The following is a 24,335-nucleotide window of genomic DNA, read 5'->3' as shown; positions in this document are numbered from 1 at the left end:
TTAGCTTTATCTCCCATTATCCTTTTTCAGAGTAGGATTAGTATTTGTTTGTATTATTTCATCATTCATGCAACATAGCAATTGTTGAGAGCGGAAGGCAGTCAAGAAACATTCTAGGTGCCAACAGAAAAAGAAAGTGGTATTACAAAATATCAGTGAATACCATACAATGTAGGTAATTCCACATGGGGATAAACAGCTGATTGAGAAGGTGAGTGAAAGTTAATTCTTACTTTAATTACTGTAATAAATAGCTTTCCAATTGGTCTTTATAATTCTAATTTTGTTTTTCAAATAAATCTTCTAAAGAGGTACCAAAACATTCTTCCTTAAGCCTAAGTAAAACCATGTCACATCTCTGTTTAACAATCTTCAATAGATCCCTCTTTTGGTATTTTATACCTTGCTTTGATATAAAATACAAACTCATTTTTAAAGACTTCTACAATCTGATTCACATGTACCTTGCCAAACAGCCTAGATTGTTTCTCTTACATATTCTGTGTTCCTCTCTGGGCTATATTCTGGTCTTAGAACAGCATGTTCAATCTTCTGACTCCTCAGCTTTCCATAGGCTACTAATATACTCTTTTCCCTTCCGTTCAAAATCCTCTCCCCATTGACTCCTCATTCAGTATCCAGCTCAAGTGCCAACTCCTATGAAAAGTCTTCTTTTGGAAACTTTTCTCAAGTTACCTTGCATGTATTTTTTAAAGTTTAAATATATTGTGGCAGCCAGGTGGCACAGTGGATAGAGCACCAGCCCTGAATTCAGGAGGACCGGAGTTCAAATCTAGTCTCAGACACTTAACACTTCCTAGCTGTGTGACCCTGGGCAAGTCACTTAACCCCAGCCTCAGAAAAAGGAAAAAAAAAAAAAAAAAGAAAAAGAAAGAAAGAAAAAGAAAAAAGTTTAAATATAATTAAATGTTCATAGTATTGACTTATCCCACTGATTTACTTCTGCTAGAATCTCACATTATTTTACATTAAACATGCCTTTTATAGAATCTGTAGTCTACCACTTCTCTATTAAGGGATGAGGTTGACTTCATCTTTAGTTTTGTGATGTCATTTTGGGTCACTGCATTGATCAGATTCTTGAAATTCTTTAAAATGCTTTTCCTTTGCATTACTGTGGTCATCATGTAAACTTTTCTCCTGATTATTCTTACAGTGTCCTGCATCAGTTCAAAGAAATGTTTCTGCATTCATTATTTCTGATGGTATAATAATATTCCATTCTTATACCTTCTTTTATCAGTTATATATATCCAATCTATAAGCACCCACTTTCTTTGTTAATTTTAAGGGAAATATTGTATATATAATGAGAACTTTATTTTATCTCAAAATCCTTAAAGTATATGCCTCGTTCTGGTGTGAGTGGTCAAAGGACATACACAATTTAGCGTCTCATTTGTTATAATTTAAAATCTTCTACTTTTCTTTTTGCATGAGATCAGAGAATTAATCCTGGAAAGAACCACAGATATCATCTAGTTTCATTCTTTTATTTCTCAAGTGAGGCTATAGTAAGTAAATGGCATGTCCAAGGTCACAAAGATAATACATGTCAGTACTCTCTAAAAGGAGAAAACATGGCAATGCAGAGTTCTAGGTTTGGACTCAGAAAGATTCATCTTTTTGAATTCATATCTGGCCTCAGACATTTACTAACTGTGTGACACTGGGAAAGTCAAAATTCTTTGCCTCTTGGAGAAATAAATGGCAAAGCACTCTTTGCCAAATTATCTTTGCCAAGAAAATCTCAAATGGGGGAGATCTTTGTTTTCTTTTGCAATACAACTTACAGAAATGTGTCACATAATTTTACATATACCTTTTCAATGTAGGCTGGGGCAAGAAGGGAGATAATTTGGAACTCAAGGTTTTAAAAACATTTGGTAAAAAAAAAATTGTTTTACATGTAAGTGGGAAAAATCAAATATTAAGTAAATGGGGGGGGAACCCTCAAATGGGATCATGAAGAGTCAGACACAACTGAAAAACAGCCACACAACTTCTTAAAAATCCTCCCCTGTAATACTCTGGTTCTCTAAATTACAATCGTTCTCTGGAAGCAGGTTTCTTGGAGAGCTTCTGGAGGCAACCTTAGTTTCAGTTCAGTTCAATAATCCCAAATCCAGCCAGGAGTTAAAGTCCTTTACTGTCTCTTTCCAAATCCTATCTCCTTCACTTGGGGCTCAGCTAGTTTTCTGGAGGCCTTCTCTCTTCTTGACTCCCGAGAGCTCTTGTCCGAATGTCTCCAAATCCAAAGGTTAGTCCTTCAGCCTCCAGCCTTTCTTTCTCCCCAATGTCTCCAGTCAGCATGAAGATAGATGTGGGAATGAATCTGACTCTGTCTCCAACAGCATGGGATTGTTGGCTTCTGTGTTGTGAATTTCCCAGATGTCAATCCTAGTTCTGATTCTCCCAAAGTTCTCTTTGGCCATGAATCTCCCGAAGTCCTCTCTTCTGAAGTCCCCTGAAGTTGTCCCAGGAAGTCCTCTCCTTGACTGAATCCTGGCTTTTTATATCCTCCCAGAGAATGGGCTTGTGGGTACACCCTGGGCTTGTGAGAACACCTTAAAAGTATGCTCTCTTAAAGGTGTGAATCTCATAGAATTCTAGTAAATACATTACTGAACTAGAGAACTGTTAAGTACCATGCTAAATTAGATAATTATATCCTTTCCAGTGACTTAGCATCTTGTAAGAATCCTAACACTCCCCTATCCAAAACAATGTAAACTTGTTGAGAGAATTATTCCATTTTTATCTCTTGTAGCACCAGAGTTTTGTTGAATTGCATGGACTAAAATAATATAAAATCTGCTAATAGATAAATATTCTTAATCTGCTAATAGAGAAATATTCTTTATCTGCTATGTCAAACCTGTTGCTGCTATTTTTATACAGTTCATGAAAGATACATATATGGGCATATTTCATTTTCTATATTAATTATATATTTGGAAAATTATGTATAAATGACATTTTATAAAGTCAAATCATATTAAAATGAATTAGAAATATTCCACATTTGTTTGTTTGTTTGTTTCAAAGTGGCCATTCCCTCATATCCCTTTTATCTGATTTCTCTATTGAGGGGTTTGAATGATAGGTTTCCTAAAAGTGGAGCACACCTATATTTGGTGGTGACTGATCACTTGTACTTGTAATAGCAAGCCACAAGAGAGCAAAGTTGGACAAAATGGCATGAAATATTTGTTCTCACATTGTAAATATTGCCTAATGTCAAATGTGAAACCCAGGATCTTGCCAGGAGCCTCAACTTAAATCAAAGCTACTTTAATCAAAGCAATTGCTAATGCCAACAATACATAAATTAGAGATTAAGCTGAAGTGAGTAGACAAAACCAACAGCTGCATTATGACAGATTTGGAGAAAGGCCTGCCAGAGCTAAATTGATAGTTTGTGAATAAAGTCAGTCACTCAGAAGGCAAATGGGAATCAGATATTGGGAAATGTCTTGAATATTTGCTGCTCCCAACTAATCTAACCATCTTAAGGTAAAATTCTTCAGTAAAATATTCATCTGGCAAATATGAAAGGAAGGACAAGAGACAGAAATTTGAAAAAATAAAAATAAATAAGTCAAAGTCAGTCAGAAGAATTTGAAACTATTGTTGAATATGTTTTCTGAGAAAGACCGAAGGACAGGAGAAGAACTAACATAGATACATCATTCATTGTTCACAAAGCATTTAATATACATGACCTCATTTGATGAGAGAAGCTTAGTAACTTGCTCTATGACACACAATAAGCAGAGGAAGGTGGTTAGATTCTCACCTGTGTCTCTACTGACTATGTGAATTTTCCTTCTACAACAATATATTGCCCCTTCAAAAGTCAAGGTTCAGAAGAAAGATACCTGTGGAGAGAAACTTATATTTGATATCAATTGTCTTAACTGGTAGAAAGAGCACTAAATCTAGAGTCAGAGTGTCTGGATTTTTCTCTTTCTCTGTGTCATTTGTTTTGTATGATTGGACAAAGTCATTTAGCCTTTCACAGCCTCAGAATTTCATCTGAAAATGGATTATTATTACTTGTCCTACCTATCTCACAGTTGTCAGAAAAGCATTTTTTTAATACTCAGAAATGAGAAAAATGGCTGTAACAACAGACTCATAGCTAGGACTTAGTCAAAATACAATAGAAAAGTTTTCATTGTACAATATGGATCAAGTATAGGATAGATATTTTTTTCTCCATATACACAAGTCCTATAAATGTGCATTGACAAAGCTTGAAATAATGTATAGTAGCTTACAAGTTCTAGTATATTCCCCTAGGATTTTCATACTTAAAACAATAAAATATGAACCCCTGGTGAGACTGATAGAAAGCCATGTCATCTTTATTTCATTTCTGCACTGCCCATACAGTTCCCTCAAGTTTCATATTCCCTAGCTAGTCAGGGTATGGCTCGATTTTCTCCTTCTGACAGTGGTAATCTTTTTTCAGAAGACCAAACTTGTAGAAAATTCAACTAACCATCAGTATACTTCTTGAACTTACAAGCTTGAATCCAAGGCTAGAAACATCCACTCAGATTCACTGCCCATTCACCTGGAAAGAAATCCAAAGCTGAAGAAGCAATTAAGATCCTGAGGTCTATGCTCAGGTTTGCCTAGAAGGCACATATACTTGTAACCATTTATGAGCTGCTGCCATAAGTGCCAAGAAAAGAATCCCTTTGCTTCTGCTTCACTGGAAGTACCAGAGAGTATGTCCCAGAGGTAGAGTTCCTTAAGAAGAGGGGTACAGGAGACCAGATTTATGTTATTTTTGTTTTGTTTTGTTTTGTTTTTAGTCCACTTAAAATATTATTTTTGTCAAGAGGACTATGGGATTGAAGTTCACTCAGTACTGAGCATGTGACTTAGGGCATGGTTAGAGGAGTTTAGCTCTGCTCTATGAGGTATGCTGTAACCAAAATAGATGCATATGCAGCTGATTACTCTCATTATGTGGTTAACATGGTTTTTCTACGTTCCTAATTTGACTTTCTCAGAAAGTAAAGATCAAGCTTTGATTTACAAAATAATATATGAACTACAAAGTGCTCTTCTTCCATTTGGACCATAGGTATTTCTCTTACATTTTGTCTTCTATTTAATCTTTTTCTGTTCTTCCCTTGTTGTTTTCTTTATTTTTTCCCCTTCCCAGAATTCTGCTTTGATGAGTACCAAAAATGTATTCAGGGCAGAGAAAGTATCATTTGCATTTGGTTATTCTGATTTAGTGAACTGAAAATATGAATACTTTTCCAACTTCTTCTTTCCCTCCCCATAAATCTTTTTGCTTTTTTCCTTAGGCTCTTCCCCCCTTTGTCTGGGCAAATTTAAGGACATAGAATTTAATCCAACATCTCTTCTAGAAAAATGGAAGTTCCATATTAATTTCTGATGGAAGAAAAAATTGAGACTAAAATCTCAATCAGTATTTTGGATTAGATAGATAGATAGATAGATAGATAGATAGATAGATAGATAGATAGATAGATGGATGGATAGATAGATGTCATATCCAGGTCTCCTCTTTTAGAGACAGTTGAAAGGCAGACCTACAAACCTAGAAGGTTATGTGATATCAATACTCACCTTTTCAAACAGTTCTCTCCTACCCTATTCACAAGTATCAGGAATAATGAAGAGCAAGTTACAGGAAAACTAGGGCCATACCTTTAGACATCATTCTATTGCTGAAACTCTTACAGGAACTCATGCTCTATAGGAATTGGGGGGAGAAATGTAGTGCCACCCCTCCCAGAAAGGAAGGAAGGAATCATTTTAAAATAAAGTTAAAAATAGTATTTAGGTTGATGATATTTCTGTCTACATTAAGCTACTTCTCTTCAGAAGTCAGCTCCTTCAGCAGAAAGACTGCATATTTAACAAAGAAATAAATCTGATATGAGATGCTGAAGTAAGTGGAGATAATATGCTTCTTTAACAAAGGAGAAGTCAGACTTTCCATCCCATTGCCTGCACAGTCTTATCCCTAAAGTTATTTCAGAAACATGTGTTATAAAAAAGGAAAGGAAAAGGAAAACTAAGTATAAAAGGGAGTAGAAATTTTCTGAGTTTAGACCTTTCTCAGCTTTCCCTGTTCTAGGGATTCACCTGTGTCTCTCTTGAAGAGAGGGAAAAAAAATGGAATTATTTGCATGAGCTAACTTGTGTGCTTCACTGCTGCCCATCCAAAACCTCTATCTCTTCCTCCAAACTTTCTTTTTCTTCTCCCTTTCACTGGTATTTAGGTAAGCCCCTGTAGCATAACAAAATGCCTTTGGTGCCTAGCCTGGAGTGGCTGCTCAGTTCAGAATCGATCTCTTAGAAATGCTGGGCCTGATTTCCTCACTTACTTTTTATGTTGCCTAAGTCTTGTCTTGTATTGTGGTCAGTTATATAGGTATTTTAGAAGTTTTTCTAAATCTGGACAGGATTGAAATGAACCTTTATTATTATTTTTTGTCCACAAAAGCTTTTTGTAACTCTAGAAAAAAAATGTATGAAACAACCCCTCTCCCCAATTCTTTCATTCCTATCAGCCACCATCGAATGACAATGCTGAGCATGGTGTTTTAATGAAACCTCTTCCAAGCTTGTCTCTTCAGCTACCAGGGGCACCTGTAGAAGAAAGCTGCAAGAGGAGAATTTCCCTGTGCCTGACTTCTTGGCTGCTCATGCCCAGACTGCAAATGAACATATGTGTGTGTGTGTGTGTGTGTGTGTGTGTGTGTGTGTCAGAGAGAGTGAGAGAGAGACAGAGAGAGGAAGTGAGAGAGAAAGAGAGGAGGGGGAGAGGGGGAAGAGAGACAGAGACAGAGATAGAGGGGGAGAGAGAGAGAGAGAGAGAGAGAGAGAGAGAGAGAGAGAGAGAGAGAGAGAGAGAGAGAGAGAGAGAGAGAGAGAGAGAGAGAGAGAGAGAGAGAGAGAGAGAGAGAGAGAGAGAGAGAGAGAGAGAATGAGAGAATGAGAGAATTTTCACACGATTAAGCAGGAGGGAGAAGTGTGGAACGGGGTGGTAAGGGTGTAGAGGCTCTATAGCTTCAGCAGCCCAGGTTTGAGGTCGGAATCAGGAATATCTGGAGCAAGGGCTCGGAGTGGGCGGGGTCGCCGCCTGTTGGGGAACACCTCAAAGCCCGCAGTCTTTGGCCGGGTAGTCTGAAGCGAATCTGAGCAAACAGCGAGTCTGGCGAGATCAACGCATCGGGGAGGGAAGGGTGCAAAGCAGATCAGGCCAGAGACTTGGATGTAGCCCAAATGGTGCGGGCCCCTGTGTGTGTGTGTGTGTGTGTGTGTGTGTGTGTGTGTGTGTGTGTGTAAGAAGGACGGTCCGGGAGCGTACTGTATCCAAGGTCCGGGGACAGGGAAGGTGCGGCTGCGATGTGCAGCAGCTGATTCAGATTCAGACTAAATGAATGCAACCATGGAAACGTAACGTGTGTCCCATAGTAACCTGAAACAACATTATTTATACGCTGGCATCTCCGCCCTCTCCTTTCCTCTCCTCCCCTTTCCCCTTGGTGCCCTCTCCCTTCCCCATCTTCTCCTTCAACCGGGTTTGCATCAGCCATGGCGGGTATGCGTCTGGATGCTTCTTTCCCACCTCCTCTCCGTTTTCCTTTTGGCTACGGAGAAAGGAAAGGGAGGGGGTTCCAAATTTCCAAATGATGAATACTTAATACCAGGAGAGAGAGACTGCAGCTTCGGCCATGGATATCTGAATAGTTCATGTTTGCTTTAAAAAAAAAATGCTGATACACCCTACACATAAAACCGGAGGGTGGGTGGTATGGAGATCCCTTCCTTCTAAACAGAGTTCGGGGTTCCCTTAACCTTGGCGTGAGCTCCACCTTCCTCGTAGCCCCCAAACTCCTTCTTCCATCCCCATCTCGGCCTCATCCTCTTATCACCCCCACCCTTTCAGTGTTGTATGCGCCTGGCCTGGTCCCCACCCTTTGGGACCAGAGTGGGTACCGCGCCCGCTCCGCTACACACCGCCGCCACCAAAATAGACAAGTGACTGGGAGAGGAAACCAAGCACTTGCTCAGCGGGAGCAGGTCTGGGGTGTGTGCCTGTGCGTGTGTGTTTCTTTCCCGTGTTTGTGTAGCGCCTGTGCCTCACAGTGTGAGTCTGTTTACCAGCTAGCTCACCGGACACGGAGGCTAGGGGGCTGACTGTCTCTTCTCCACTGCTCACAGACTTCATCTCCCTTCTTCCTCTCATCTGCCCTCCTGGTCTTTTGTGGAAGAGCAACAATTTTTCCTTTCTTTTCTTAGTAGTGACCGAAAAAGAGTTGATTGCTATTGTTATCCGCCTGCAAAAGGAGCGAGGCAAGAGGTGGGTGGTGGTGGTGTGTGGTGGGTGGTGGTGAGAAACTCAAGGAGGAAAGAGGAATTGACAGATACATTTTCAAAAATTCTCCACCCCAACCACCCGCAAGTCCGAGCTCCACTTTGATAGTCATCAAGACAATGGATTAAGTAACTCTTCTCTGGGCAAGGAGTCGAGCTGACACTTTGGGCAAAATGAAGGAAAAGGCAATGATTAAAACCGCTAAAATGCAAGGGAACGTGATGGTAAGTGGCTTCAGAGCTCTAGAGGATTGTAAGTAACCGGGATAAGGGGCGAAAGGTGGGGGTGGGGTAGAGGAAGAAGAGATGGATGGGAAGCCTGCTCTCCTCGGGCTCGCGACCAGGCGAACCTCTCCAAATTGTTAACGTGTTAACGTCCCCTCTGGCAACCGGCATTTCCTGACAGCTCCCTTCAAAACCCCGACCTGAAGAAGAGTTCCTCTGCTTAGAGCCAGCATATTCATTCAGTCATTATTTACTAACAGTAACTTTGAGTCTACTCGATCTTTCTTTTTTCATTCTTTTTAGTGTTGGATGAATATGTGTTTTGGAAGCGTGGGTTTCGGGGGTTTCGGGGGAATTAAACCGAGCCCCGTATGTACACTCCGCTATGTGTTCCTGCACTTGGTTCGGGCCAATCTCAGCCGCAGAAGGTGGCCCCTCTCGTGCTGTGGTGCAGGGAAGAGGAAGGTCAGCTTAGGGCTAGGGGCTGCTCCTGATCCTTCACTAGCGATGATGGCCCTGGCTGGGAAAAGGCTCACACCGAGAACTGTTCCGGGTTTTTGCAATGGGATTTGGGCTCTTGTTTGGGGAACTGTTTTTTGCTAGTCCTGGTGCTGGCTCCCTTCTCACTGCTGCTGCAGCTGGTCTCTCAGAGAAAGCTTCCTTCATATATTTGGGGGAGCAGGAGAAAATGTCCCCCACCAAGAGAAGAACCAGGGATCGGTTAATAGAGAGTTCTCCAAAGATTATAAAAATATCTGAGAAATGTCTATAATAGCTTAAAGCAGGATAGGAGAAAGAAAGAGGATAGGGGGTGATCCTGCTTCCTACAACTTTGATAACTTGAGGATAATAGTTTTCCACTTTCTTCTCCACAGCCTATCCTCCCATGCACCCTGACCCCCAGTGTAATTAGGCAATGTTTGACTATATTACATTCCTGATCCTTTTAGCCAGGGTAGGGTTTTTTTGGGGGGGAGAACCTGAAAGGAAGTGGAGGTTGCCATCTTGTTCTTTTGGAAATGTGTGTATTTTTGTTTGTGTGATGGTTTAACTCTTTAAGGGATGGTACTTGGTTAATTCCTTATTTTTTTTTATGGGGTGTGTGTGTGTGTGTGTGTGTGTGTGTGTGTGTGTGTGTGTATGTGTGTGTGTGTGTGTTTAAATTCTTTATTGTCAACTTGAGTGATACAGAGAAAAGGAAGCAGCATGAATTTGTGATGGGAAAAGTCTAGAGCTGTGTATAAAGTAGATTTAACTCTGGTTATGGATAGCAGCTCTGGGAAGGCATAGAGGAGAATCTAAAAGGTAGTGTGAATTAACCAGGTCCAAAGGTAGAAGACTGAAGTCTAAATGTTTAACAGCAAGAGAAATGGCAAAGATAAAGAGAAATAAATGGGAAATCAAAACATAGGCTACCTGTTGCCTTTCAGACCTCTCCCATATGCTTTAGAACTTCTCTTGTCTTTTTCTTAGCTTACTATAACTCAAGATTACCTTCTGTGATTTCTACTATTGTAGAGCTGGGTGTCTATCCCATAGTAGTCTTGAAGTTTTCATGAAAATATTTCTTTTTTTCATCCTTAATACCTCAATATATAAGTTTTGTCTCAGTTTTATCCTAATTGCTTATTGAAGGAAATGCAAATCATCCTCCCACAACCAGTAACCCTTCTTCTACTTTTCATTTTCTTTTTGGGATGTTTCATGGCAGAATTTCCTGAAAGGAACAGAACAGAAATGTGGACATAAAACTATCATTTGCAAAAGAATCTCCCAGATATCCCACTGTTTTTCCTCTTATATTTCACCTAGTGAAATTTGGATCTTTGGAGATGGTAATAACATGTATGAGTCTAAAAATAATATTAATATTGAAAGTATGTTACTAATTCAGTAAATCAGTCTGCTGCCCAATCATCCTTAAGTTAGTAGCCTAAACTGATATCAAGGCACACAAGCAATAGTAAACAACCTAATATTCATTTATTGTTGGCATATATCTTATGTTTAATATAAATTTGTGCCACATTTGTCACAGATCTCTGCAGTCTCCCTTCCCCTCCAAAAAAAAAAAAGATCACTGGATGAAAAAGATCCTATTTTTTTCTCTCAAATAATAAATAGGTGTTTTCTCATACGTGTCTATATGAATTCCTTTTGCAGTAAGTGTACTTGAAGCTGCTTCAGCCTCAGGCAAGGGAGATGTGAAAATAAATAGTAATTTAAAAAAAAAATCAACCCTTTAGCCAAGGAAAAAGCTGATTTCCTTAGGAAAATTGTGGTAAATTGTCACAGCTTATTGCTAAAACTATGTCAGCCACTGAAAAAGAGTTGCCACCTGTCTTCTGTTTGCCTCTTTTAAAATGAACTTCCCAACTGAATTCAAGTAGCTTTGACTGAAGGACAGGCTGAATTGGCATTGATGATTTGGGGATTACACACTGAATCTCCATTTCCATCAGTTGCCTTTGTTGAAAACTCTTGCCAATCACACCCTCCTTGGATTAGATGTTTCTTCACCCCTATTTCACTTAAATTCATTTTAGGTATTGTGTTCTGGTTTGAGTGTTGTATAATTTATTCCTGCTGCTAACCAAGATATAGTTTGTGTTCATTTGATTCTGCTAACCAAAATAGCAGAATGTTTTAGATTGTGAGTTTTCTGTGTATGTTTTGCCTACACACCTGTAAAATCTCAATTATGAAAACCAGTTGAGTTTTTGTATTTGTGTGATGTAGGCTCAATTTTATATTGACAACACACATAATAAAAATCCTTAACAAAACTTGAACAACTACTGCAAGCTTTTACTGTCTTTATTTTAATTATATTTTACCATTATTTTACTTGGTCTATGACTACTCAAGATACATCTTAAAAATCATTACAGTCCCCAGTGTTGCTACAAGTAGCCCTGTCTTATTAGTTCCCTAAAAGTGAAATAAATTTTGTATTTGTCAGACAATATTTTATAATTTTTATTCTTATTTGATTACATAAGAGATGTATTTATTTCATGAACTCCCTTCTTATTTTATAGTGATCAAAAGAAATGTCATGCTTGTTATTACTGATGGAGAGCTTTGCCTCCCTTCTCTCCAGACAGTGGGAGTTGATTGTTTAATAAACTTTCAATATGTGAGCCTGCCCAGGCTTTCTCTTAGGTGGCATCTGTGCTTCCACTTCAGGAATTTTAACATACAAAGAAGGACAGGCTTGGAATGTCAGCATCCCTACCACTTCTCAGAAAAATCACTTTTAACTTTATCTTGACAAGAATTATAGTTGTCTTGGGCCACCCTTAGCTTGTTTCCATCTTCTGTGTCTAGCTAGGGTGAATGATTACTGCTTTTCATCACCATCTTTTATAATTGTGCCTATAAAAAGATTTCACTGTTAGAAGTAGCCTTTGAAAGCCAAGCACCTGATTACAGAAAAGGGGGGTTTAAATAAGATGGAGAACTAACTAAAAATGTTCCCACTCCTGGTGATTCCTTTATCAGGCAGGAACAAGTTCCTTTTGTTACAAGATGCCACCTTCAGAGTTGAAAAAAAATAAAGGCAGAGGGCAGCCACTCCTTTTCTATAATCATTGGAATGGACTACTTCACATGTTTTATTGACCATTACTATTTGATATTTCTTTGACCTAGCTTTCTCTCTACCTTATCACTTCTCCCAGTCAAGGATCCATGTAGTGTCTACTGTATCATCCCAAAGTACAAGTCTTTCAGGCAACCATCTTTCCCTGGAAATTGCTTGAGGAAATTAAGGATAGGCACTGCAGGCTCATCCCCACATTTGTTTCATGGAGTTCAGTCTTAGCTACTCTCTTACAAGTATATTTCCTTCGTCAATACATGAGCATTTCCAAATAATTTAAACATCCAGTAGGGTTTAGAAGATAGAGCAATACAAATGAAGCCAAGAGGGCTTGAGATTCCAAACACTAAGACACTTTGATGCAAGGACTCTAAGGATGCCATTTAGCCTTTCTAAACCTCTAGGGGGTGAGGAGGAGGGTTATATATATATAATAAAGTGTCTTAAAGTTCAAAATCCATGAACCTTTGATCTTAAATGTTCTGCCCATATGTTCTGCTATTAGTGTAACAATGCTGACTATGTAAAAGTAGTAGAATCAAACTCAGATAGAAATGGGGGTTCCTAATTTGTGAATAAAAATCCCTATGGGCCACAAAGTGACAGTTTTAAAAATTATTATCTATGCTTTATAGTGTGTTTATATTCATCTTGTTACATACTTTCTGATTATATTGTAATCTGGTTCTAGCTGTACTCAGGAATGTTGTGGGGTGTAAGCCACATGTTTGATTCCTATGATGCAGAATTTCACTTCTTTATCCTTTATTTCTGATAGTGGGATCCATTATTTACATGATATTAATATAGATAGAAAACTATTCAACCTTTAAGTCTTCTCCAAACTTTGATTATTAAGCTGAGTTGGTTCAGATTAGACTGTTGGAAAAGTGGTTCTATAAAGGATTTATTTGGGTGGTTGGAAGGGGCTCTGGAGAGCACTTGAGGGAGGATCTGTAGCAACAAATCAGGAGAATAGATAACTTTTCTGTTCAGGTTTGTTACTGTTTTCTCCTACTTTTCATCCTTTATTCCATTTTCATATATGCCAAAAGATGGTTAAGTGTATGTGTTATCAAGGCTGTGGTATAGGTCCCAATGGATCCTATTGCTAAAGGAAAGGCTTCAGAAAAATACATGAGAGAGTAAGAGGAATAGTGGCCAGGGAAAAAGTTGAGAAAAATACTTTTGCTATTTTTTTCTCATATGTGGGGAGGGAGAGGTTTGCTGGGTGTTTCTTGGTAAGAATTTTGATGTACCCATGGGTTTTTAGGTTGACTTAAATCTTTTATAACAATTTATTACTTTTGATTATATTACAGTGTTTTCAGGGCAATGTTCTATTTTTTAGAACAAATACACAGAATCTCTAAGATTGTTCCTTTTAGTAAATAAATCCACAGAACTAAATTAGTGCTCCAAAATTGGTCTTCTTTGGTTTCCTTAGTTAGTGAACTAATTCAATTGAATAAAATGTTTTGTCCTTCATATGAGCCAGTGGAAGCAAGAAGAGCCACAGCTGATAGAGTTTTCATTGAGTTGCTTCACCAAGAGTGTTGGGCTTATGTTGGATACAGACTGGCTTGTTGGATTTTCCTTGTGATTACAATACACATTTTTGATATAAGTGGTTAGGGTTAAGGATGCAGACACTGATTATGAAACAGTTTTTGTTCAATATTTTTCCTATATATTCTATATATTCAGAAAATTGGCCATTAAAAGAATCAGAACCACCGTTTTGACCTCATTAACACTAATTCTGAGTCATTTCACTGACTGATACCTTGACTTTGTGCTGATTCTAAATAGGTCTAATTTAGATTACATCTTGGGGAAAATTTGACTCACTGAAATACTGCCCTTTGTAGATACAGGATGAAATTTTGCCTGGGCAATTGCATTCAAGCATGCCTATGATGTCACTTAGCTAACAGGTTTTCATCCATTGTATTCTATTTTCACAAGAACTAGGTTGATATGCTACTTCAATGAACATAAAATCATTAGTTCAACAGCTGGTTTCTGTGATAGTTTTTTAACCAAATTAAGGAATATCAGAGATAAAAACTTATGTCAATCCATTGGGACTTTCTCTGGACTGCGGGGAAAGCAATCTTTTTGCTGTACCGTTGTCTTTTCATTGCAAAAGCTCTAAAAACATCAGTTTCTAGGGATTATTATACACATTAGGTACAGATATTTGAAAATTCAGTAGACGGGAGGCTCTTGGAAACTTTGTGTTCAGTATTCTTTACAACATTTTAAAAAGATAAGCTCAGTCAAGAATTCATTTTTGTTTTCTGAAACCTGTAGTTGTCCAGGTTTTTAATTAACCCATAACCAGTGCATATCACAGAAGGGATGAACAACCATTTTATTCTCACATTTGACTTCAGTACACTCATTTTTTTTTGCTTGCCTATTATCTTGCTGATCATAGAGTTATGAGTTGTTGTAATCATCCGGTCACTTTGCAGACATGTCTAATTTATTATGTCCACGTTTTTCTTGGCAATTATAATGGACTGATTTGGCCATTTCCTTCTCTAGTTTATTTTATAGATGAACAAACTGAGACAAATAGGGTTAAGTGACTTACTTGGGGTCACATAACTAGTAAGTGTGTCTGAGGCCAGATTTGAACTCAAAAAGATGAGTCTTCCTAACTCCGGATCCAATACTGTGCTAACCTAGTTAATGTCCCTCTCTGTCTCTGTCTTTCTTTTCCTTTCTCTCTCTCCAAATGTATACATATTGTGTGTGTGCATACAAATATACATACAGACACATATACATATGTGTGTATGCAATATTATATGGCTCAACATTTTTCTGTAGTAATTTCCATTTAGAGACAATTCTAGTTGTCTATAACCACTTTATTGGGTAAGTATTGTCTCAATACTTATTTGATAAGTAGATCAAACAAATTCATTCCTGGCCACTCTAAGTTGTTTTTCTGTTCCATCTTCTGTTAAAAACAAATAAAGGAGTAAGAATTATAGAATTCTTTCTGCATAGAACAGCAAGTTTAAGCTTTCATCCAAATCATACTTAGAATCATTGAAATATGGCCCTGATTTCATTCTTATCTTGAATTGAGGAATTGGAGGTGGGCATCTAAGGCACATCTTTATAAATCCTTGGTGTCATGAAACTTAGATATTGCATTGTAAATAGTGGTTTTCTTGATGATATGCTACCTGAAATTATAAGTCCGTATTTTGTTATTTTTACTTAGATACATTGGAATTTTAATAAGAATTCACAGGAAGAATTCTTCAGCACTGGGTAACACCACCACTCAGTGAAAGCAGGAGTAGGATTTTATTGCCATCCCTAATCCACCCAAGATTATTCTCAGTCTCTTTCATTATTTTCAAGGAAGGGGGTGGAGGGGATGGTCTCTTGTCTGCCAGAGTTTCTGCCTACCTGGTCTTTAACTCTGCAAGTAATCTAGGTCACTACTAAACTTTGAGTCCTTTTAGAGGCTTGTTTAAAAGGTTTCATTTTAAGTTTGAGAACAAAAGTCTATGTTTATACTTTATTTTATAGCACATTTTCATTGTACATCTAAAATATTTGTCAGTTTTCTTTGAATTACAGTACCTTGTTGTAAAGCACATTTGTGGATCATTGTCCTAAATCAGAATCCCTATTCCTTCTTAGGTATTGCTAAACAGGATAGTTGAAGGCATTCATCAGAGACAATTCTCACTCACCCTTTAAATACCCTGTTGCTTGTTCAAAAGCCTTCATATGAAAGATTGTAACAGTTCTAGGGAGCCAAAGAAATGTAGGGTTTTGTTTGTTTGTTTTTAGTGGAGCCCACCTAGGAAATAGACAAGGATAGATAAGGATGATCTGAGTTCTAATCTTATCTCATATGTTTACTATTTGTGTGATCTTAGCCAAGTCACTTTACCAACTGTTTACTTAGGTTTTCTTACAGGTAAAATGTGGATAATAATAGCACCTGCATTCTGGGGTGATTGTGAGGATCAAATTAGAAAACATTTATGGAAAGTGCCAGGTTAACTTTTCTAATCTGATGACATTTCAGTTTATTCTACAGTCACTTACATGGTACTGCTACTTTTTCTTATCACTGTTTTAAAATGTAATATGGTTCAAATATACGTATAACCCTGGTCACTGTGCTGTTCTTTATATTTGAAAGGTAGGTAAGTAAATACATGGGTAATATTAAAAACCACTATTGGCATGTGTAGGGAAACTGAATGAAGTTTGCTAGTAGATGAATCATGTTAGATCTGTAAATTTTCCTCCCCTGTCCCCCAATAACTACGACATCAAAAGTACATGGGCTATGAACATTCTGATTCCCTCTTTTGATTTTTTAGAAGAAAAACAGGAAATCCTAGCCAGCAGAACATTCAAACCTTTTTAGCTAGCATGCCACAAATACTGGGTGAGAAGGCAATTGGATTGGACTCTGATGGACAGAAGCCTCATAGTGAAACACAATTTTGTAGGTATGATGGAATTTGAAAAGGCTTTGTGAATTCAGGAAAAAGGAGTAGGTCAATTATATTCAATATTATCATCTTTTTCTCCCCACCCCCTACCTGATAAATGTTTAAATTGTTCCCACACTTTTATTCCCCCCCATTCAGAATAAGCAAATTATGAACTAAGAGTTTGATGTCTAAATTCAGATATGGGTAGTTGACCTATAAACTTCATATATCATAATAAGATGGATAGGAATTCAACTTAGCAAAACTTCAATTAACTAGAATCCTTCCCTGTTTACTTTTTAGGAGAAGCACAAAACAACCAAACTGATATTAGGGGTTTGGCCTAAGAAGTAATTTCTATGATGTAACCTTCATTCAGCCTCTTGGACAGTAAGAATTTAGATATACAATCAAGACCTAGAAAAATCCTTGATCATCTAAGAAATTTTCAACCAGATTCCCTAACAAGAGGGAAGAAAAGTGAACTAACATTTTAGAAATATCTTCATAAAAAAGGGAGAATTCTACTTAACTGCTTCTTACCCAGAATATTTAATTAATTAAAATAGCCTTTTCCCCAAGCATTATGGTCAGTAGTTTTTTGTTTTTTTTCTTCTCAATTTATGTTCTCTGAACTATAATGTAATGGCACAAATTTTATTCATAACATTTATGCTAAGTATACTATCCTGTCTACTTCATCATTACCTCTGGAGAGAAACAGAAACTTACTTTTAAAAGGGACTTGACATGTTATCTATCGAGTTTAGTTTTCTCTCCAATAACGGAATTTCTTCTATGTACCCCCTCTCCAGTTATGAAACACAATAAATATGTCTAATGATAGGTAATACATACTTCATGAATCAGCCTGGTCTCTGCTTGGACAGCTCCAAATGCTACAAAGTTTTTCTTTGTCTTCTACTGGCAAACCCTCAAAGCTTCTACATTGACCAAATAATGTTTTACAATCTGCCTACCTAACTATTACTGCATGGTTCTAATTCTGCCTTTGGCAACAGTATAACACAAATATATTCCATCTTCCTTTCAAATCTGAGAAGACAGCTACTCAGTAGTTCCTCATATCTCAGATAGGGCTTCTGTAGTCCCCCTCAAACTTATTAGCTAATTCATTGGTCCCTTTTATTCTCCAAATACAGGCATTTACCATTAGAAAGATATTCTCAGTATTTATATGGATGATTTTTGTCTGTTTACTATCTGCTTCCCACTTAGATTTCTAGACATTTTATATTATTGTACTATTTCATTTACCTTGTGTTCCAGCTAAACTGGTCTACTATTGTCTGAAATTGACATGCCATCTACCATCTCTTAACCTTTGCAAAGGCTGGAGTGTAGTCTTTATTAACCTCTTCTTTTTAGAATTCATAACTTCCCTAAAGGCTCAGTTCAGAGCTGGATATATTGGCATTTCCCTATAGTCCCTGCTGCTGGGGAGATGGAGGCTGGTGGATCACTTGAATTTATAAGTTTATTGCTACAATATGACTAAGGCTAAGTGATGTCTGTACTAAATCTGGCATCCTTATTGTGAATCCCTGGGAACAGAGGACCATTGGGTTTGCCTAATAAAAAGTAAACTGGAATAGATTGGGAAAAGGACAAAGGAAGTCAAAGCTCTATGTGGATTAGTGGTGGGATTAACCCTATAAAACTCTCCTTTACTTGCATCTTGAAGACAGAGACACAATTTTTTTAAAGACTCATTTAGGTACTACTTCCTACTTGAAGTGTTTCTTGATTTAACTAGTGATCACTGATCTTTGTGTTAAAATTACTTCATGTGTATTATATATACATTATCTCTTCTTCTTTCATAGAATGAAAGCAAGCTTCTTGAGGGCAAGGATAAAAAGTTTTATTTTGTTTTGTTTTGTTTTTTGGTCTTTATATCCCTAATGCCCTAGTACCATGCCTTATATATAATAATCTAGTTGAATTATGAGTACCTTGCAATTTTTGGATTTAAATTAGAATTTATATTTTACCTCAATCACTTATTTCCCCTTTAATTTTTAATCTATTTAAAATTCTTCTAAATATTGTATGCCTAGAGGCTCCCCTGACTATGGAACATTCAGTTCAACAAGGAAACCATGAAAGACAGTCTCCTGGGATAGAGTCATTTCACTGGGATGTGGTCCTTAAAATGAAGGTGCTTATAGTTTAGTAGGGGAGATGAGTTGTAATGCAAATTAGAAAGTGATACGAGCCTAAGAGAAATACAAACAGCATGCCATGAGAGCAGAGAAAGCCAGTTGAACTTGTACAGTTATAAGATAACAGGTTTTCAGAAGTATATGTAGCAATCTGTATTTACAGGATGTAGTCCAGTTTTTCCTAATTCTTTAGCAAAGATAGAGCTGTCTTTTACAAAGAGATATAGAGTATCCATTTATTTGACTTCCCTGGTGACCAGAACAAATTTATTTTCAGGATATCTAAAATTATATACTACCAATTTTCTGAAATGTAGCCTCTCTTTTGCAAAAACAAGCTACATTTCAGGTTAGTTTTTCCAAACTTTCATATATCCTAAAGTCCATTCTTTTTCCATTTGTATAGACATTGTAGTTTCAACATACACATAGCAATGGGAAAACTCAATTATTTGTCAGGAAACTTATTTTCTCTAAAGATTTATCATCCTTGACAACTTTTACATAAATTCCCTTCCTCCTCTTCATTAGGCTATGTAGGCTCCTAACAACGCAATTCCTTATTTGATCCTTAAACAAGATTAGTAAATGGAAAAGACTCACCACACTGGGTATAGAATGTTGGCCTCTGCCATATTACCTCTTCCTTGGACAGGAATAGAAAATGATGGCAAAACAAAACACCACCAACAACAATAAATTACACATGTGATTTCAGCTGCCATTAATAAATTGATGTATCTTTGACATTTTGTTTTGGTTGTGGAGAATAACCATTCCTCCTCAATTCTATGCATAAAATATCAATGTTTTAATTTTATGAACTATGTTTTTAGACTTAGAAGGAACTTCATTCTCAATGTATTAAATGTAAATGTAGATATCACAAATGCTATTTTGTGATGAACCAAAGCTAAGTTTGATAGTAAATAAGGTAAATCATGTTGCAGGAAAGTGTTGGTGCCCATAATCAAGAAAGAAGGGAGTCATAAAAGCAGGGAAATGAATAGAGAAAGAACTAGTAAAGATCTAGGAGAAAAGATTAAATCAAGAAAAACAAGACCAGAGGACCAGCTAACTGGCATGTTGAACTGTACTAGGTGCCTAAGACAATGACTAGTTGAGAGGAATTTTTGTTCTTAGGATGGAAGAAAAATGGAATAACCATATTTAGATGTCAAGGGACTACCTGAAAGATTAATTTGCCACTGAATTCAGGGGGCAAACACAAAGACCAGGATGGAAAACACCTTATTTTTACAAGCATCAGACACTAAGAGACAAATTTTAACTGACCTAGAGATAGAAGAATAGAATTAAACAGGAAAAAATAGTTTTAGGTTTTAAATTCAATGAAATTGGATTCTATATCTAGAAATTTTACATGTATTTTTGTATTGAAATTTTACATGTGTTTTTGCCTACTTATAACAAATTTGATCTGGAGATTCCTCACATTACAATGCTTTTTAAGTTTTTTAATAACTAATAACTTAGTCATTAGGTAACTGGAGAGAAATTACATGGAGAAACTGAGTTCCCACTTGCAGAATCTATAAAAGATGATTTTAACAATAATGAATATCCTCATGATTATTGTGATGAATTAATTTTATTCAATTGCAGAAGGAAGTCCTTTTATCCATGTAGAGAAGGTTCTGTAGATCATTGAACACAAAAGAGCAATAGCAAGATAGTAATTTGTTCTGGGGCCATTTCTAGTTGGACTCATGGAATAAGATGATAATACTGAATAATAGTTTACATTCATGTAGTGCTTTAAGATTTTCAAAGGACTTTATATAGAAGTAACAGTTACATCAGTAAATGAAAAGATACTTCTTTGGGAAAACCTTCAATATTTCAATGAGATTCTTTGAAAATAGTAAATATTATTGCATATGAGTTATGAAATAACTATTTTGGAATGTGAAATTGTATCAAAAGGCCAAAGAAACCTAAAGATCTTACAGACCGACTCACCAAAGAAAGAGAAATTGTCTATTCCATAGAAGAAAACTTAATTTTGCTCTACCTGCAAGAACGCTTAAGGAAATAGGTAGGGCCTCTAAGGAGAATCATGCAATAGGTTAATTGAAAACAATCTTCTTCATATAGCTAGGTTATTAGATGGGGCTTTAAATTTTGCAAAATTCTTCACATACGTTATCTCATTTGATCCTTACAGTGATACTGATAGGTGTTATTTTTATCCCCATTTTAAAGATGAAGAAACTGAGATTGGAAAAGAATAAGTAAGTTGTTCAGACTTAGATAACTTAGTAAGTATTTGAGACAGCATTTATAGTCATGTCTTCCTGACTGCAAGTTGGACATTTTATTCTCTATATCATTTAGCTGGAAAGTTCATATTCCCCTTTTCACGGGAGATAATATTTGTAGGGAATTGTTGTGAATCAATTCTTAGGTTTTCTTAACCTAGTAACATGAAGAATGACTGAAAAAGCTGAGAACATTTGGGAGGTAAAAGAACTTATATTGGCAAATCTGGACAAAGTTGTCATAAAACATAATTTCTCTGATTCCAATGATTTTCAGAATCCATCTATTTGCAAGGATATTCTGTTTACTATTCAGAACCTCCAAGGACTTTAAATGTAGTTGGCTTACAAAACTCTAAAACTCCAATAGATCTATGTTATGATAATAATTTAATATATTGCTTTAAAGGTTTCAAAAGCTTCTAAAAATATTATCTTATTGTGTTTTTGCAACAATCCTGGGAAGCAGGTGTAATTATTATATTTTAATAGATAAGGAAACTTAGGCAGACAGAAGTTAAGTACAGCTCAGGATCATATAACTAATAAGTGTGAGGCTGGATTTGAACTTAAGTATTCCTGACTCTAGATCTAAGGGTCTATCCTGTTGCTGCTTCATTGATGTGGGTATTTCCCCAGTCCTGCAGATCACCATTTATTTATAACTTTCCCATCCTGCATCACTCTTCTTCATGTCCTGTCATAAATTTGCCAAGCGAGGAACATTCCTTGCATTCTTTTTACATTTTATGGGTACCAGATGGGTTGCCCATCAATTGTTCCTTGATCTCAATATGTCACATTTGTTTTTGTCGTATATTTCTGTGATAAGTCTTTATCATTTTTTTGCATAATTCCTTTTCTATAAAGGTTTGCAGCCTGCCCATACCCACAGAGCCATATACATTTGAAAATATTTATTCTATCACTGGGCATAATGTTTCTTAAGAACTGACTCACAAAGTGGTCAAGCATCCATTAGGATAGGAAGCTTTGAGTATCATAGAAAGATGATTGTTAAGGTATAGTTGTATGTGAGGGTATGTAGGCCAGGATTATTTCCATTTTAAAGAACACAAAAGAAATTCTTGATTTTTCATTACTTCTGTTTCTTGGATTTGGTATTATCTTTTGAAAATTCCAAGTCCTGAATGTTATGGAATATTATTGTTCTGTAAGAAATGACCAACAGGAGGAATACAGAGAGGCTTGGAGAGACTTACATCACCTGATGCTGAGTGAAATGAGCAGAACTAGGAGATCATTATACACTTCAACAACAATACTATATGAGGATATATTCTGATGGAAGTGGATATCTTCAACATAGAGAAGAGGTAATCCAATTCCAATTGATCAGTGATGGATAGAATCAGCTACACCCAGAGAAGTAACACTGGGAAATGAGTGTAAACTGTTAGCATTTTTTTTGTTTTTCTACCCAGGTTATTTTTACCTTCCGAATCCAATTCTTCCTTTGCAACAACAACAACAACAACAAAATTCGGTTCTGCACACACACACACACACACACACACACACACACACACACACACACACACACACACACACACACACATATATATATATATATATATATATATATATATATAGTACCTAGGATATACTATAACATATTTAATATGTATGGGAATGCCTGCCATCTAGGGGAGGGGGTGGAGGGAAGGAGGGGAAAAATTCGGAACAGAAGGAGTACAAGGGATAATGTTGTAAAAAATTACCTATACATATGTACTGTCAAAAAAAGTTATAATTATAAAATTAATTTAAAAAAAAAGAACATTCCAAGATCCTGGCAGACATTTAAAAATTCAAGATCTTCTCTGTAGCCACCCCTCTTTGCACAAAGAGAATCTGTAGCATACAATTTTAGCTTAAATTTGATTGAGAAAAACAACAACAACAACAAAAAGTGAAATCAACCCACACCAGAATCTTAGTATATGGCAGCAGCGGCAAATGAAGCCATGTAGAAAAATATTTTGAGCCTTTATTAGATTCATTTAGGCTTTTTCAGGGGTGCATTTTTATTGAAGCTTTGAGAGTTTTTTTTTTAACTTTCCTACAAAGTTTATTTTAGTCTGTGATTATTTAAAATGATTACTGTTTAGCTTCTAGGCTGTTAATTACCAGAGAGCTACACTTCCATTTCTAAGGAGGACAACAAAGCCCCCTTTTGTCTTTTCCTTTAATACATATAAAGGAAATAGTGTTAAAGTAGTCTTATGCAAATAATAAAACCCAAGTTAGATTAACAATGCTAATGACAGTTAATGCATTCCTAAAGCTTTAGTGTGATCAAAAATATTCAGTGTGCTCAGAAATGCTCCAGGACTACCCAAAGAAAATTGGAGAAGCAGACTTTTTCATGGAGATTAGTTTATTTAAAGTAAATTCAGAACTCAGTTGAAGAGATGGAGATGAGTTTTAAAATATGCATTGTGCAGTGCATAGTGGAAGCTGCAGGTAAAAGTTAGTCTTTCTTCCAAGCAACTCTAAAGGAAGTCAAAGGACAACTTAAGGTGGATGGGTGATTAGGTTCAAGGGTGAGGGGACAAGAAAGAGAAAAAAGGTCAATTGATGGCAAGCAAAAACTAGAAGTACACAAGGTGAACAGATACTCACTATTCTATTGTGACCTACTATAACTTCTTTAGTTGTTAAAGCATTTCTTGAAGTTCTTCCCTGTTCCATTCTGCCTGAGGGCCAAATAAGAGAATAATCAATTTCTATCTATATAAAGTCTTATGCAAATGAAATTGAGTTATGAATGAATTTCTACAGTATGTTGCACTTTTTTGCATTTACCTAGGCTTTGTCTTCACCACCAAATTAAGGTAGAAATGCCCCAGAAATTGAGGAGCTGACTCCATTTCCATGTGGGGCATTTATCTCAAGTAGCTATAAGCCTAATTAAAAAATAAAAAAAAAGATATAATAAATAGGAAGCAGTATCCCAGGTGATTTTTCTTTTGTTAATTCAGTTTGCCTTCAAGGCCTCTAGGTGTGAAGACTTCATCATAAAATGCAAAGTTGATTTCTGTGACTCACACTTTCCCCACTAGAGGAAAGGGACTCTTCCTAAAGTACTTGAGAATGTAACTTGAAGGATCTCCTAAGGTCCAAGGTTAGTCAC

At 36.6% G+C, this 24,335-nt stretch overlaps 1 protein-coding gene across 1 annotated transcript in view; it reads left to right on the top strand.

Moving 5' to 3' along the window:
* Positions 1–8,129: 8,129 nt before the first annotated feature.
* Positions 8,130–24,335, top strand: part of DPP6 (dipeptidyl peptidase like 6) — a 1,195,887-nt gene continuing 1,179,681 nt past the window's right edge. Inside the window, exon 1 of the mRNA XM_074267390.1 lies at positions 8,130–8,622. Within this exon, the coding sequence (XP_074123491.1) occupies positions 8,572–8,622 (51 nt within the window). The 5' untranslated portion in view covers positions 8,130–8,571. The remainder of the gene's footprint in view (positions 8,623–24,335) is intronic.

Source organism: Sminthopsis crassicaudata, chromosome 5, assembly GCF_048593235.1.
Source record: "Sminthopsis crassicaudata isolate SCR6 chromosome 5, ASM4859323v1, whole genome shotgun sequence".
NCBI lineage: Eukaryota > Metazoa > Chordata > Mammalia > Dasyuromorphia > Dasyuridae > Sminthopsis > Sminthopsis crassicaudata.
Note: the sequence above shows the minus strand (reverse complement) of the source record. Positions and strands in the feature narration are given on the sequence as shown.